At 33.5% G+C, this 17,720-nt stretch overlaps 1 protein-coding gene across 1 annotated transcript; it reads right to left on the minus strand.

Annotated features, from left to right (window-relative positions):
• Positions 1-7,587: 7,587 nt before the first annotated feature.
• Positions 7,588-17,426, minus strand: LOC108215399 (pleiotropic drug resistance protein 2). The gene is made up of 18 exons (XM_017387899.2): positions 17,016-17,426; positions 16,822-16,942; positions 15,094-15,182; positions 13,821-14,196; positions 13,627-13,717; positions 12,418-13,318; positions 12,163-12,323; positions 11,831-11,934; positions 11,480-11,645; positions 11,233-11,393; positions 10,610-10,942; positions 10,179-10,469; positions 10,025-10,108; positions 9,786-9,919; positions 9,461-9,688; positions 8,752-8,923; positions 8,348-8,602; positions 7,588-8,253 (listed from the first exon to the last, which is right to left on the minus strand). Exons 1-18 carry the CDS (start codon positions 17,363-17,365, stop codon positions 7,984-7,986), a joined length of 4,287 nt encoding a protein of 1,428 aa, XP_017243388.1. The 5' UTR covers positions 17,366-17,426; the 3' UTR covers positions 7,588-7,983.
• Between the last annotated feature and the right edge of the window lie 294 nt (positions 17,427-17,720).

Consider the following 17,720-nt stretch of genomic DNA (forward strand, 5'->3'; position numbering starts at 1 on the left):
GTGGCTGTCTTAACTATTTGGATAATACTTCCCACTTTTTTTAGTTGTCACTTTGACTTTTTGCACATAATTTAAGACGATTAAAAAATATACTTTCTTTCATAGTTTCACTTATTATTTTTTAAAAAAAAATTCCAAATTAAAGTTTAAAGTTTATATTTTTATTTATAAAAAAATATTTTGAAAATAATAAATGAAAATATATTTTTTTAGTTACCTTAAATTACGTGTAAAAGTCTAACTAGAAAGAGAAAGAGGGCACGTAATATATTAACAGTTTTTCTTGTGCACATGCTAAGCGCAGAATTTTATAAGTTTTGGAGATTTTGATTGGACCTCATATTTTAATAATGGTGGATCCCCTGCAAATATACCAACCACACCAATCAAAAACTCCCAAACATATCAAATTTTGAATAACCTGGAATTGTTGTCCTACTTTGTCATAGACAGACAGCAGACAAACCATGTATTAAAACTCTACTGTATCCGTGAATAACCTGGAATTGTTGTCCTACTTTGTCATAGACAGACAGCAAAAACGTGTCCCGTCAGCAATCTCATAGAATCCAAGACTAGCACGAAAGATGGTCATCTTTTTGATAGTCGTGGAACTTGATGCCACGAGCAAACACAAAAAGAAAGGGACGAACCAAAAGAACGGCTTCCTCACATTTATAACCAATAAGTTCGACATCTTTTCAAAAACAATAATTTTTTTTGAGGTTTTAAAAATAACCAGTCTAATTATTTTGAGTTTGGACGATCCAAACGAAAATTTTGATAAAGCATGGGGCGCCCTGCCATGGGCGACCCTGCTTCATGTTTACACTATATGGGTCGTCCATACACGGGCGACCCTGCCTTATTTTTAGAAAAAAAGAAATTCGATGTAGTCTACTCTTTTTATGCAATCACCTACGTGGCTATGTTTAATTCATAAATCATAAATGTATGTGACAAACCATTTTTTTGTAAGAAAATTTTAAAAAAAATTATTCATTCATGAATCAAATTGATTTTTTATTTTTAAAAATTTTATTTCATATATTCTGTAAGAATTTAATTAATTTCTTTTGATATTTTTTATGTTTGAGAGAAAAGATAAGTTAAGAATTTAAGTTCAGTGCAATGTAAATGATCTATTAAAATTTTATTATTTGTTGTACAAAATATCTGTTTACGATACACGAGTTATAATTTTAAAAAAATATTTAAATATTTTATTATATTTTAGTAACTTTCTAAAACAAGGTTTTAAAATATGAATATAAATTTAACTAACACGTGCATTAAAAATTTTATGTGCATTAAATTTAAATTTAATCAAACTCGCTTGTTAAATCTGAATCATATTTTTTGAATCAATCAGAAGGATGAATAGTATTTTGAATATTAAATTATGACTCCTTTTTTAAATTTAAAATTGATTATCTGTATGGCTAAATTTTTGTACGAATATAATTTTAATTTTTTTATTGTTTAATAAAATTATGATACAAAATAATATTATGACATATTAAATTAATTCTAGATTTTAACATTAAATAATTTTAAGAGAATTAAAATCAATACATATACCCAGATTATATGTATTGGTAAACCATGCAGCCAAGAATTGAAGAGCAGTGGTCCTCAAGTTTTTATTTAATTTGTTCAATTTTTAAAAAATACTCCGGTTTGAGTTTATTTCTCTCATTTACTTGTTAATAGACAATACATAAACAATTTTTTTTTGGGTAAGAATACAGAATAGAACGACATAATGGAGGCTGGGTCGCCGAGAGAGGGGCGACCCCTACCAATCTTTAAACAACAAATGTCGCCCGTGGGAGGGGCGACCCCTTCTGTAAGCCTCCTCAGTCACAGTTCGTCCAAACTCAAAACAATTAGACTGACTAGTTTTGAAAACTCTAAAAAAAACTGGTTGCTTTTGAAAAGAGGTCGAACTTATTGGTTATAAATGTGACGGAGCCCAAATTCTATTTAAGATAAGTCTTTACTGTCACGTTAGTAGCTCCAGTGTCCAGTCACCTCAAGAGCCGAGTCTTTATTTCCTCGAGACACCATCAGCCGTAGATTGTCCAAGACTCCAAGCCACAGGGGATGGCCAATTGTACCATCTCCCCATATTGGAATTTGCTGCATCGAGGACGGATTTAGAATTGTTTTTTATAGGTCATTAAACAAAATTTTGAAACGCACCTATATATTTTTAAATTTGTGCGGACACTTTTATAATTTCCAAACCGTTCGCTTACACTTAGTTATAATTTGACGTATCACACATTTGATACCTTAGCTGATGCACAAGGCAATTCCGAATTCATTTCAGCTGTCCTTTCACCGTAAAAAAACTGTTCGTTCAATAGGAAACAACAGCCTGCACTGTGGAGTGTGGACGCATGCGAGGAAAAAAATTGTTGCAAATATTTCACCCAAAAGATTCAGTAGATCTTGCTGTTTTTCTTTGTAAGTAGAAGAATTGATTAGTAACAGAAAAACGAGCTTCTGAACATGAATTAAATTAATTCCTCTTTTTCCCAACAGAGAGAGCGCACAAGCAAAAAATTATTATAATTCATTGATTTTTTATGGTTAAATCATAAATGAATAACCATATTCAAAAGGAATAACACGGATAATTGCTCAGTAAGATGTACAACCAAGTAGCTAAATGAACAAGCACACTGTGGTATTCTGATAACCATATGGAATAAAATCATGAATCGCTTAAATAAAGATATGCAAAAGATGTTACTCCTTTTGTCCCAGCCATTTGTATACAAATAATTGGGACATAGAGACCAAAAAAGTGTAAAAAATAGTAAAGTTAGATGAAAATTATGTATAATGGTGAGACTCATTTATATTTAATTATTGATTTGAGATAATGGAGGAATGTAGTAGGTATAATAATGTTTATATATTATTATAAAATGAAGTTAGTGGAAGAAAGTAGTTAGTGTAATAGTATTTTATATTATTAAAAGTTACTATTTTAGGAATGTATACAATTGGTGGTACGTCCCATAAATGGATAGAGGGAGTATTTAATTAGCTAGTAAAAAAATTGTGTTAAAACAAGTACTTGTCATAGGAGCTGCTCCACACGTCTCCTGAGTTGTATATGTAGGGGGCATGGTATGCACTTTTATGTTCTTCTGAAGTATAGCTCCACAATTTATTTTTATGATATTCTTTTTTTGAATAAAAATTTAAATATTAAAATTTATTTAGAAATATTTTATTAACTTATTTACTTCTCACTTCTAATTAATTTTTTTACTTTCTTATTTTTTTTATTTTGCATAAACAGCTTGGTAAACGATGCATCATTATAAAAGTAGTCTATCACGTGGTATAGGTAGCAAGTCTGTTTCATAAATTACTCTTTGTTTAACTCATCGTTGTTTCATTAATCTGAAAAATTGACACTCGGCGACCAAACGACACATATAAATCTGCTTGACTGACAATCTCGGGTGAATTTCGGATTTGTAATAAATTTGGGTGCCCAAGAAATACGCGGATTTGATCTCCCGTGATTTCGTCAGACCTACGGCGTTCTGGCTTTTGACTAGATAATACCAAACCAAACATACTCACTGCTCCCTCCGTCCCGGTGAATTGTATACAGTTTCCTTTTTGGGACGTTTACATTCCAAAAGTAGTAAACTTTTATAATATAAAATATCATTACACCAACTACTTTCCTCCACTATCTCTATTCTATAATAATATAAACACTATTACACTCACTACTTTCCTCCACTATCTCAAATCTATTATTAAATATTAATGGGTCCCACCATTATACCCACTTTTCATCTAACTTTACTCATTTCTTACACAATTTATTGGTCTCCGTGTCCCGGCCATTTGTATACAAATGACTGGGACGGAGGGAGTACATCCCATTCTAAGAATATCTCTAACTACACTTAAAGGTGAGTTGACATGTCAAATATAAAAAATATAAGGGGTCGTTTGGTTCATGGGTATGTGGAATCAGGTATGGGGTTTGTCCATTCCAAACTCATACCTGGTGTTTGGTTGATGAAAATATAATCTCAAACCCATACCTTAAACCCCCAAGGTATGAGTTTTTGATACCTAGGTGGGGAGGTGGGTATGAGATGGAGGTATGAGTATCCATTCATTTTTGATTTTTTTGTCACTATTTAAGTAATCAAATATTAATATTTTATACAAAATTAAATCAATGATGCAAAAATATATAACAATAATAATTTTATTAATTTTTTCAATTAATATAAATTAATAACTTATTTTTTACAAAAATTGCATATATTGATTCCAGCACTCAACCAAACACATATATCAGATATGATACCTCAAATCCATACCAGTTTAACCCGATTCCTCGTTCCGATCCGATACCACTCTTCGAACCAAACGGCCCCTAATAGGGATGGACACGAGGCACTTCGGGATCATGAATTCGGGGATCAGGGTCGGCGGGGAGTGCTATCCCCGACCCTGATCCCCGAATTCATGACCCCTCTCCGACCCTGCCCCGAACCCCGAACGGGGATTATTTTCCTCCCCGATCCCCGTCCCGAATGGGGAACGGGGATCCCCACGGGGAGTCGGGGAATTTTATTTTTAATAAAAACATAATAATTTTATAATATATAATATACTTTTTAATAAAAAACAAACTACTAACTCCTAATATACTAATAAAATAATAGGGCTTTTTTTATTAATAATCACGTTTTCAATCTTATTTCCAAAAATACTACCTTATCCAATCTTATTTTCAAAAATACTACCTTCTCTAAAATATTTTCAAAAATACTGTGGTTGCATATGCAACCATATATGCAACTACAAATCCTGATTTCAAGTTTCGGATTTCAAATGTCATTTTCGACCTCATCGTTGCAATCGATATATATATATATATATATATATATATATATATATATATATATATATATATATCGATTCCAAATTTGAGGTCGAAAATGACATTTGAAAACGGGAACTTGAAATCAGGAATTCAGTTGCATATATGGTTGCATATGGGTTGTATTCAGTTGATTCTATTGTAATCTAATGGCCCCGCCAGGGGCACCCATACATCAGTTGCAACTTACAGTTTTCCGTTGCATATGAGGTTGCATATGAGGTTGCACGCAACCTCATATGCAACCTCATATGCAACTGAAAACTGTAAGTTCCAACTGAAGTATGGGTGCCCTTGGCGGGGCCATTAGATTGCAATAGAATCAACTGAATGCAACCTCATATGCAACTAAATGCAACCTCATATGCAACTAAATGCAACTGAAAACTGTAAGTTCCAACTGAAGTATGGGTGCCCCTGGCGGGGCCATTAGATTGCAATAGAATCAACTGAATGCAACCTCATATGCAATTAAATACAACCTCATATGCAACTAAATGCAACTGAAAACTGTAAGTTGCAACGGATGTATGGTATGCCCCTGGCGGGACCATTAGATTGCAATAGAATCAACTGAATACAACCATATGCAACTATATATGCAACTGAATTCCTGATTTCGAGTTCCAGTTTTCAAATGTCATTTTCGACCTCATATTTGGACTCGATATATATATATATATATATATATATATATATATATATATATATATATATATATATATATATATATATATATATATATATATATATATATATATATATATATCGAGTCCAAATATGAGGTCGAAAATGACATTTGAAAACTGAAACTTGAAATCAGGATTTGTAGTTGCATATATGGTTGCATATGCAACCACCGTATTTTTGGAAAATATTTTCAAAAAGGTAGTATTTTTGAAAATATTTTAGAGATTTGAAAATAAGATTGGATAAGGTAGTATTTTTAAAAATAAGATTGAAAAAACAATATACAAGATAATTCCCCAAAATAATATTATCTTATATTTCAACATCAAATCATATTACAATTGATTTATAATATAATTAAACGACAATTTAATATTATAAAATATATTATATTATAATATATTTATAATCAATCAATAAAAATAAAGATTATTTTTTAATTTTAATTATATTATAAAGCTTATCTATTTTAAATAATATATTTAGTATTATATATATATATATATATATATATAGGGGTGGGTTCTGATACAAACTATCATTTATATATGAATAAATTTATCTTTTATTATTATATGTTTAATTATTTATAAGTTACATATCAAAAATATAATTATTTGGATTCATTCTGTATTCATTCTGTTAGAGTACATATTATAAATATGAAATTATAGTGATTCAAGATCATTATTTTAAATGTCAGATCACTCTAACAGAATGATAGCCTGTTTGGTTTACGGAAGCAGAAGCTGCTTCTGGGGCTGTTTGGGTTAACTTAAAAGAAGTGACTTCTTGTTTATAGTAAAGAAGTGGAGTAGAAGTGAGAAGTAAATAAGTTAATAAAGTGTTTGGAAAAGAAGCAGAAGCTGTGAGAGAGAAGCTAGCATTTTCAGCTTCTTAAAAGTGCTTCTACTTCTTTACACAAACGGGTCAAAAGAAGCAGAAGCCAGAAGCAGCTTCTGCTTCCGTAAACCAAACAGGCTATCTGGCTTCTGCTTCTTTTGACCCGTTTGTGTAAAGAAGTAGAAGCACTTTTAAGAAGCTGAAAATGCTAGCTTCTCTCTCACAGCTTCTGCTTCTTTTCCAAACACTTTATTAACTTATTTACTTCTCACTTCTACTCCACTTCTTTACTATAAACAAGAAGTCACTTCTTTTAAGTTAACCCAAACAGCCCCTGAATACATGGGATGCATTGCTCCATCCAGGATCACTCATATCTCACACATTGCCTTCGTCTTTCTCATTACGAAGGAACTGACGACAGTTTGTATTACAATAAGTTTGTGTTCAAGCCCACATGTTAACAATGATTTTTTTGATTGGATGGAAGATTTTGATCGATGAGTATTTTTTGTGTATGCATGAGCCGTCATTATTAATAGAATGAGAACTAATAAAAATTTATCATATAGATAAAAAACGGTTGTTAGTGTATGCTCGTATAAAAAAATCGTATTAATAAAGCCTCGGGCCATGCTCTTCAGAATTTAGGTTTCACTGACATACAAAAGTTATGGGTACTGGTCATTTAATGTTTACGAACGACATTTTTCCATTTTGTAGAGGTGCCGATTAGCCCGTTGATCCTTTGCTTTCTTCTGGTACTAGGTTCTCCAACAGATCATGCCTCAAACAAAATGCTTCGAGATATACTCCCCTTGTCCTATTTTTCTAGTCCCCATCTCCCAGTTTCTTTATCCCAGAAAGGTTGTTCATGTTAATTTTTGTGAAACAAAAAATCGATAGTTGGAGATAGTATTCTAAAATTAATAGTTCTTGTATTTAAAAATCGATAGTTAGCTCTGATGCACCCAAAAATCGATATTAATAGTTCTAGATAGTATTTAAAAATCGATAGTTAGCTCTGATGCACCCAAAAATCGATAGTTAGCTCTGATGCACCCAAAAATCAAAAAAATCTATAGTTAGCTCTGATGCACCCAAAAATCATAAATTCAAATAATTAATTGATGTTTTTGTAAGTTTACACATTCAGATGATAAAATCTGACAAGTTTAGGCATCAAATATCTCAAATTACCGATAATAAACCAGAAAGACTTATAAACTAATTTAGCAAATAAAACTCAATTCTTATAAAAAATGTACATATTACTCTTGCCTATTTTTCAATTTTTTTATTTTAGTTGATGTGTTTAGTTACTTGAGGTTGAGGGTCCACTGCCAAGCGTTAACTATCAGGGGCGGGTGGTTGTTTTAACTATCTGAATAATAAAATTTAAACTCTACTGTGTCCGTGAAAAACCTGGAATTGTGGTCTTCCTTTGTCATAGACAGACAGCAAAAACGTGTCCCATCGCAATTCATAGAATCCAAGACTAGCAGGAAAGATGGTCATCTTCTTTGGTAGTTGAGGAACTTAATGCCATAAGCAAACACAAACGAAAACAGAAGAGCCCAACCAATATGTGCTATGACAACTATAGGAAGGAAATCATAGTCGTAGCCCAAGTTTTCTTTAAGATAAGACCTTACTGTCACGTTAGTAGCTCCAGGCACCTCAAGAGCTGAGTCTTTATCGCCCACTTGAGACACCACGAGCCCGTAGTTTGTCCAAGACACAGGGGATGCCCAATAGTACCATCTCCACCATACTGGAATTTGCTGCATACGTGCATTTGAGATATTCATTCGTGTGTTTCCAAGGTAAATAAATAAATATGCAATTGAAAGCGCGGAAAAATTTGAGTCACAGTACCGGTCTAGGGATGAGGAAACCAGAGAATAAGTTCCAAAAGGATAGGAAGAAAGACATGACAACTGCAGCAATTTGGCGGCTAGGAGTTAAGGCAACAACCATCATGCCGTACATGGTGAAGTAAAGAAAGGACATGAATATGAAGTAATAGAACAAAAGGAATTTGGTTGCTGTCCATTCGAATCCAATCATCGAGTATAGAATTAGTGTGTAAGTGCCTGTTTGAATTGCAACGTAAATTGTTTCTACAGCCACCTGCAAAACAATGTTGTTGCTTGTAACAAGTTAATATATCCATGTAAAACGGGGCACAGTGCACCAAAATAATACATATAGCATTTAGGTTGTCACCTTTCAAAGTGCAAATAAGGAGGTGCACTCAAATTCAAAACAACATTTGATACCTGAGCAAATGCGTAAGGCAATGCAGAATACATTCCAGCTGCCCTTTCACGATAGAAAACTGTTCGTTCTATAGCAACAACAGCCTGTACTGCAGAGGCATTTGTGCCTCCAACGAAACAAACTGCTGCAAACATGGCGCCCCTAATATTCAGCAGATCTTGCAGTTTTTCTCTGCCAATAGTATAATTGATTATAATAACAGAAAAGCATTCTTCTGAACAAGCAAATTGTCGCATTTAAGTAGTTACACTAGCAAAATGAAACAAATTACTCCTCTTCTATTTTCTTTTTCTTTTTTAAACAGAGTGAACACACAACAGTAATGGCTGATTTGTTATCCTTCCCTCTATCATATACTCCCTCCGTCCCGGTGGGATGTTATACGTTCACTATTTGCACGCATTTCGAAGCTCCAATAAAGTATAGTTACATAATGTTTTTTTAATTTTTTTTTTCGAATAAAAGTTTAAACATCAAATATTTATTCAGACAAAAACAAATTAAAAAAAAAATATTGTGGAACTATATTTTAAAAGAGCATTAAAAAGCGTGCCAAAAAGTAGCGTATCTAATTCATTGGGACAGAGGGAGTAATTGATTGTGATGGTTAAAAAATTTGACATTCTTTTTTACCGTATATAAAAGAACCAGTATCCCGGAAAATTGCTTAGCAATATGTACAACTAAGTAGCTAAATGAAAAACTTACATTTTGGTACCCAGATCCCAGAAAACAACACCAGATGCAAGACCAATGAATACTGTCAAGAATAACCGAATAGTATTATATTGTGGGTTCCTCCAGTAAGACCAATGCTGTTTCCAGAAACACGCTCTGCATTGGGTAATAAATGGTTGGGAGTACTTTGTTGGGAAAGATAGATCCTGTGAGCCAGGTGGCGGCTTGCTGAGTTCTTCAATATTTTTTTGATTTGTCCTGAAAAATTATGGAGGCAAAATAAGAACCATTTTATAAAAAGAAATACGCAAAAAATGCAGAAAAGTAGGTAATTTATAATACATGTTTTACTTACTGATATAGCGACGAGTTTGCGTAGATCTCAGCAAAATCAATGTCCAGTTGGGCCTCAACTGAATCAGCTGTTACCTCCAACATCCATGTAGCAGGATTGTACCCTTTCTCAATTTTAGGAACGCCAGAGACAGCCTATGACAGTTTGCAGATGTTGCGATAGAGTTACATAATTTTAAAAGTTGCTTGCCTATTATAAATATTTATACAGAATAAGCGCTAGGAGAGTTTATTACTTACCTCAAAGTATTCTATTAGGTTCTGAGATTGGACACCTAGAGGCCCTGCATAAATGACTTGCCCTCCTGTTTTCATCAAAAGCAACTGCAACAGCTACAATGTTGAGTATATAAATAAGTAAAGACTAAGTACAAAAATAATTTGTCCAATCAACCTCGTCAAAAGATTCAAATATATCGATGCCTGGTTGGTGAATTGTGCAAACTACGGTTCTCCCTGTGTCCACAGTATTTCTCACGGTACGCATAACAATGGCAGCAGCTCTAGCATCAAGTCCTGATGTGGGTTCATCCATGAAGATTATAGATGGATTAGCAACCAACTCTACAGCTATTGTTAGCCTCTTCCTTTGTTCTGTTGAAAGACCACCTACACCTGGAAGCCCGACAATGGCATGTCTAATTGGATCAAGCTCAACCAAGTCCATTATTTCTTCAACAAATGCCTAGTTCAAATAGGAAAATCAAGGGAAACGACAAAGTTAAGATGAATCAATATATAGGGATGAAGTTTGGTTTAACGGATAGAAGACAGCCTATGTATAAGAATTATGAGGTAAATTATGTCACTAATTTTATAACATACCTTCCTAGTTTCTGTTGTCACATCCGAAGAAAGACGGAGCCAGGCAGAATATAAAAGTGATTCATAAACAGTGACATTTGGTGAATGAATATCGTTTTGTTCACAGTAGCCGCAAACTCGAGTAAATGTTTCTTGGTTCTTTGGGTAACCAGAGATGTAGATACTCCCTTCAATGTATCCTCCAGTTTTTCTCCCAGCTAGCACATCCATCAAGGTTGTCTTTCCTGCACCACTAACACCTACTAGTGCTGTCAGTACCCCTGGTCTAAAAGAACCACTAATGTCTTGCAGCAGTTGGAGGCGTTCGTCATTAACCCCTTGAATCTTCATTTCCTAGTGGAAGAATTATCGTAAATTTAATTACTAATGATCACTCAAAATTAGGATATAAATACAATTTGAAATATTCTGAGATGTGAAAAGTTACTATATGCTAAATGATGCCTACATACGATGACTATTGGAATTTGGAATTGGCTGGTTTACGCATCTAATAGTTAGAAAATCAGCATAACAACTGAGAATATACAATCAAAAAAATGGAATCCACAACCCACAGATGGACAAAAAGAAATGGAATTATTTTAAAATGACACTGCAACTTTTCAAGGAAAAGGTCTTACAGCAGGCATGTCCACGTAGTAGTTGACATGGCTGAAAGCAAGTGAAAGTGGTTTATACGCCAAAATCATTCCTCTTCTTGATTTCTCAACAGATTTTTCTGTTGAGCACATTTTCTTACCATGCTCAACCTCGACTACAGCTTTTGAATCACCCGAAAATGCTGAACCTCAGTAATTAAGAAGCTTGTTAGTAATGGATTCCGACTGAAAGTGCAACTGAACAAGTACAGGTAGTAAATTTTCTTACGGTTCAAAAAAGTAAGTGTTGCAATGAATAAAACATTGAAGAGAAGGGAAAATCCAAATAGTGCTCCAATACAGATCCAAAACCAATATTCTTCAGTAAAGAAACCTCTGGACTTAAGAAGTACTTTGCCTACAGTTGGCTCGTTGATTTTGGGATATATATTTGGCTGCATCATATGAAATGTGCAAGAAATGACTATTTACAGGAAAATAATTACCATTATTGGTAAATAAATATAAAATATTAATAACTGGGTTTTGTTATAAGAAAACAATAATTTTTTGTCAAAAAAAGAAAGAAGAAAACAATAAGGGGTCAAAACCAAGGTTCCACAGCCAAAGCATTACTTACAGCACTCCATCTTTTGTCAAGAAACTCATTCATTACAATAGCGTTCTGACCATACATCATCGGAGAAGCATAATATCCCCATTTCATCCAAGGTTTAAGGTCATCTGCAGCCACATTAATGAAGCTTAAATACTATACACCGTATTCAAATGGTAAGAATCAAAAGATAAAAAGAGCAAAAACATGGAGTTACAAATTCATATATTCTGTAAGATATTTATCACAGAGAATTTTAAGATATCTTGATATCGTTTCAAACATTGTGACATCATTAATATTCTCTGGCTGAAGAAAAGTGGAAAGCTTAAGTGAGTAAAAATCCTGCAACTTACTTTTGGAAACTATGAATCCTCCAAGTACAAAAACCAAAAATAAGGCGAAGGAACCCAATGTATTAGCTACAATTTCTGTTCTTCCAACTACAGCAATGAACCGAAAGAGGGAGAGAGCCATCTGATGTATACCAAAGAAAGCCAAAAATTGCATGAACAACCTGAACATGATTTTTAAAGACGACATGTTAATACATTAATTTATTTACTGAACTTAAACTTACAGACTATTTGTATCATGTAAGCCTTTCATACCTGCTGGCACCAGGAGCAAATCCAATGGTGTAGTAGGTCAGAATTATCCATATCGCCGACTCCATGAGAGATATTGGGATCGTGAGGATCCAAATAGGTAAAGCAAAAGCCCAAGCTGGATAAAACAAGAAATCCCTTTGTTTAAAGAAGACGGGCAGCCTCATAACAGTCATGGCAAGCTCTACCATCCCATTAAACATCACAATCACAAGACTAAAAAAAAGTGCAGCAAAATATTTTCCACCGTCTGCCAAAGTTCCTGATGGCATCTCTGTCCTGAAAAACACGGTCATGGCTATTAAAGCCGTTATTGTGATCTGTGTGATCTTGAATATTTGTATAAAAGAATTACGCTTCATCAACAACCACTCCCTTGCGAAGCAAGCCTTAAACAGTTCCATATTGGAGATCCCGTATTTTTTGGTAGCCAATGCAGCCGGGTGGTTCTTGGACTTAATATAAGGCACACTAAGATCTGATGCAAGTTGTTCACCTATGTGAAATTTATAGAATGCCTCCGCAAACTCAGAGCTTGATATATATCTGAAAGGTTGATCCTTTCTGAACCAATATTGTTCTTGATCTTTTCTAGAAGTCACTTCTTGGAGAAAATCTGCAACTCCTTTCCTCTCTGGGCACCTAAAGCCCATGAATTCAAAGAATTCAAGAACATTTTCACGCGGACCTTGATAAAGAATTCGACCTTCTGAGAGCAATATGACGTCATCAAAAAGATTGTAGGTCTCCGGGGCAGGCTGTAGAAGAGAAATAACCATGGTAACATCCATTATGTGAACCAGCTGCCTCAAGAATTTGACAATCTGATATGTGGTAGAACTATCTAATCCTGAGGATATTTCATCCATATAAAAAGCTTTTGCTGGCCCAACTAACATTTCTCCTGCAATATTCAGATAATTAACTGAAATATGCTTTTATTCCTGAAAATCATTATCTACTATCGGCAAAAAATAAATTAGTGCATATATAACAGAATGTTTGAACTTCTGTAACAATGGTTGACAGAATGAAGAATGCAAAAATAATTTGTTTGGAAATATTGGGCTACATATTTTGCAACATAAGATCACCATCAAGCAGATAAATTAACATACATAAAGTAACCCTGCTTTGAAATATTTAAAGTACTTAATACAAGACGTAAAGTTTGCTCAAATATTTAGCTAAAAAGCACCTTAAAAGACATACCAGTAGTTGCACGTTTTTTTTGGCCGCCGGAAATTCCCCTCCTCATGACATCACCAACCATAATATCCGCACAAATATCTAAACCAAGGATCTAAATTCAAGCAAAAAGATAAAATAATTATTATGCTTTCCTCAACTAATTTCAGACTTAAAAGAATATTGTGACAATAGAAGAAACTAGAAAGGCAACAGACCTTCAAAACATAATCTGTAACTAAACTGGTACTTTGCCCCGCAACTGCTGTGGCCTTCATAAATGTATCTACTTCAGGTTCAGGTTTAATATTTGCTTGTTTTTCTCGCCTTGAGAGTTCTGAAAGGAGTTCATATCTTGTTCCAACACCCAAACACCGTCCAGAAAAATCCAGTGTCTCTCTTACCGTCATCTCTCCATGATGAAGATCAGTCTGTCCAATATATGCACATGTCCTCTGAGGCACAAATTCGTTTAGTTCATGGCCACAGTAGGTAACTGTTCCTGATACACATAGCTCAGAGTCAAGCTTCCCTGCAAGTGCCAGCAAAAGTGTAGTTTTACCAGCTCCAGGTGGGCCTAAAACCAAGGTCATCCTGAGATTTACCAGACATTATGAAAAGGAAAAAACCCAGAAACTAATAGACCAGTGTGATGCCGATGCCAAGAGGGCGCGCTTACAGTATACATGGCAACCAAATAGTGTTAAATAAGTTTCTATTCTGTTTTCTTCCCTTCTAGAAAAGTGCAACATGCAAGGTGTCAAGAGAGGGAAAATATTTTTAGCAAATAAGAACTCATTGTATAAACTATAAAGAAAAGTACTCATCAGATCTGCCGTAATATATTAGAGATGTAAACAAACTAACAAATTAATATGCATTAACATAAGGTCTTATGCAATGGTAATCAGCAACGCGAAGTCTAGTTAAATTTAACAACTCTCACATATGACATATGTAAATGTTTATTATGCTCATCTCCAAAGGTTGGTTAGTTAAGCTTCTCAGACAGCCAGACGGCTGTCTCCTCATGCATAGACCCTCAGAACCATGGGAGCACCTGTTAGGGGGTGAGGAGTACCAGAGCCCCTCCTAAACTTTTTTTTTTTTTTTTTTTTGAAATCAGCCCCCCCCCAAAACCTTAAAAAAAGAAGAAATAATCATTTTCTATATACACAAAAAACTGTAAAAATTAATTTAACTCCCACAAAATTATTGTAGTTAGACTTATTTTTATGTTATGTGTAATGAATTCGAATGATGTCGATGTTAACGTTAAGAAATTGGAATGTTTTCTCTTCATCCATGATTTTTTGAAGTAGAAGTTAGCCCCCGTGATTGCAAAATCCCCCGCTCAGAACAAGCATACACACAACAATGCAAACAAAACCTTCCTACAGCAATGCATAAGTTGAACAATTATTAATATTGTAAGAATCAGTATCACCAAACCAAAGCTTGTCAAAATGTTCACTGGAAACAATAAAGTACCTCGAGGGCTTCACTTTTCCGCTAACATCTCGAAGAATATTGATTATTTGCTTCTTAGTTGCGCCAAGTCCGATCAGTCCAAGAACGCTCTGGTGTGGATTGGGGGGACATAATAAGTTAATGATTATGAGTATATAGAGAGAACAATATCAACTTGGGTCTTGGTAGCAGTGAAAACAAAGTGGACTGTTGCACAACTCAAACTTCTTACTACTTTAGCAGTAAGAATGCCTTCACATTCATCATTTGTATTTCAATAAGAAATTGTATCAGCTAATTTCGATACCAATTTTAATCGGACCCTATTTTTAATCGTTAATTCTCAAAAATAAAAACAATCGAAATTAGGTGGTCGAAAATATTAGAAGCAACTTTGTGATATTAGATTTTTGAAAATACCCCCTCTCCTTAGACTCCTTGTAGTTGAGACTTGAGAACGCCTTCACATCCGTCATTTATATATCAAGAATTTGCTTGTGTTTTTAATCTTAAATTTTTCATAGGCATGGTACAAATTAATAACTATTTTCATTTAGGACCCAATCTTAAAAGAGTTAAATAACTAATTCATCATTGGACTATCTGAAAACTTACAACTGAGTCATTATATTCAAAAAACTTTCAAACACATCGTCAAATAATTAAAAACTTTCAAATGCATTACTCTTTGTCAGTTCCGTTAATTACTTAACATAAAATTTAAAAACAATTTTAAAAATTAAGAAAAAAAACCCTTTAAAAATTGATTTTTAAAAACAATATTAAAAATCTTAAAAAGATTAAGAAAAATCTTAATAAACTCAAAAGAAAATCTGAAAAAATCAGGGGAAAATTCGAAAATTCAAAAAAAAATCAAAAAACTTAAAAGAATCTGAAAAAGTTTGAAAAAAATAAGGTGGCAAGTTTTTTTCCGGATCTTTGATTTTGTTTTGAACTTTTGAACTTCTTTTCCTTCAGATTTTTGAAATTTCTTTCAAAATTTTTAGTAAGATAAAGGCGTGGATTAGTTAAAATAAAAAGTCTCAGATAAATTTTAAAAATATTAAAATTTTATTTAGGAGATAAAAGTTTAAAATACTGTATGAAACCATACTTAGGAACACTAAAATGCGTGCATGTCCCGATGTAAAGAATTAAAATATAGCATGTGATTATTATTTTAGGTTAATAGAAATAGATTATATTATTTGAATATGATAATATATGACGTGAAATTTTATTATAGGTGGTCCAGAAAAGTTTGATAAATATAGACATCATCACGCTATTAGGTAAAATTATGAATGTATTATTTAAAATAATTTCTTTTATATAATTTTTATATTTAACTAAAAGTTTCATAGACTCTCCACATAAATGTATTTTTCTCCAACTCTAGCCAGGGGACTGAGCACAGTAATACACAGGAATAACTTATCTCTGCAAATAAGTTAATAAGTCGTGAGACCTTAGTTTTCATTTTAAGCTTGTATGCTACCAAAGTCTAGCAAACAGATGAGGCCATTTGGGTTAGCTTAATTTAAAAAAAAATGATTTTACGAGTATAAAAAATAGAAAACTATTATATATTATGAGTTATTGAATAATTTTAATTTAAAAAAAATTAATATTCTCAACTTTTTACAGGTACTCGGCACATACTTTTCTAAAATGATACTTCCTTCGTAACTGACGTTCTGCTATGTGACACACGTTTTTAAACATCCAATGTATAGTTAAAAATTTCACCTCAATTGCATTCAAAGTAGAGTTGAGCAAAGTAGGAAGAGCTCTGCTACCAATATGCACCTCTCCCTCCACCGATAGATTATCAAACTGCACTTCAATTTTCGGTGTTTCTAATCCAACCCTATGTACACACATGCAAAATGTTGTTAGAAAAACATTGGTGGAATATACTACATAGTATAACGATGAATTACCTGTCCATCCTTTGCCTTAATCTCCTAAGAAACTTCTCATTATCCTCTTCAACAACTTTAAGAATACTATTCATCAAATGTTTTCGAGCACTATATTGAATCCTAGTAACATCTATTTCTCTGGAAACAACTTTTCCATCGTCAGGAACTTGTTTCATGACCCCTTTTGTTAGCCTTTCAAGTGTGGGTAGCCTCTCAATAGCAGCCCACCTCAGCTCTTCTTCATCATCCATCCTACGACTACTCTGGCTAAAAACATCGGGCTGAGGTTGCCACATTTCTCGAAAACTACCCGACAATGAACTCCGATGACTACTTGCTGAATTTCTATGCTCGTCGCCTGCAGCCATTAAGAAAGCTGTTTATCTGAAAACTGAAATGTGTAGTTTTGCTTTAGTTCACTAGTCATATTTAAGGCCATGATGGTTCTACCAGAGCACCTCATGTCCGTCTAACAAAAAATACATTTTTTTATTCATCATCCGTACAACTTTTTATTTATTATTTTATAATAAGAATACTTTAATAGTCGGCATTCTTATAAGATCGCCGTAATTATCAATTAGATAATTTATTTCTTTCAGAGTAGTTTTATGGAGTATTGGAGTACAAAATTGGATAGGGTTAATTATCAAACTCATCACTGAAGTGGACAAATGGTATCAAACTCATCACTGATCTTCACGGGGTCTCAAGTGGCTCATT

This window comes from Daucus carota, chromosome 3 (assembly GCF_001625215.2).
Source record: "Daucus carota subsp. sativus chromosome 3, DH1 v3.0, whole genome shotgun sequence".
NCBI lineage: Eukaryota > Viridiplantae > Streptophyta > Magnoliopsida > Apiales > Apiaceae > Daucus > Daucus carota.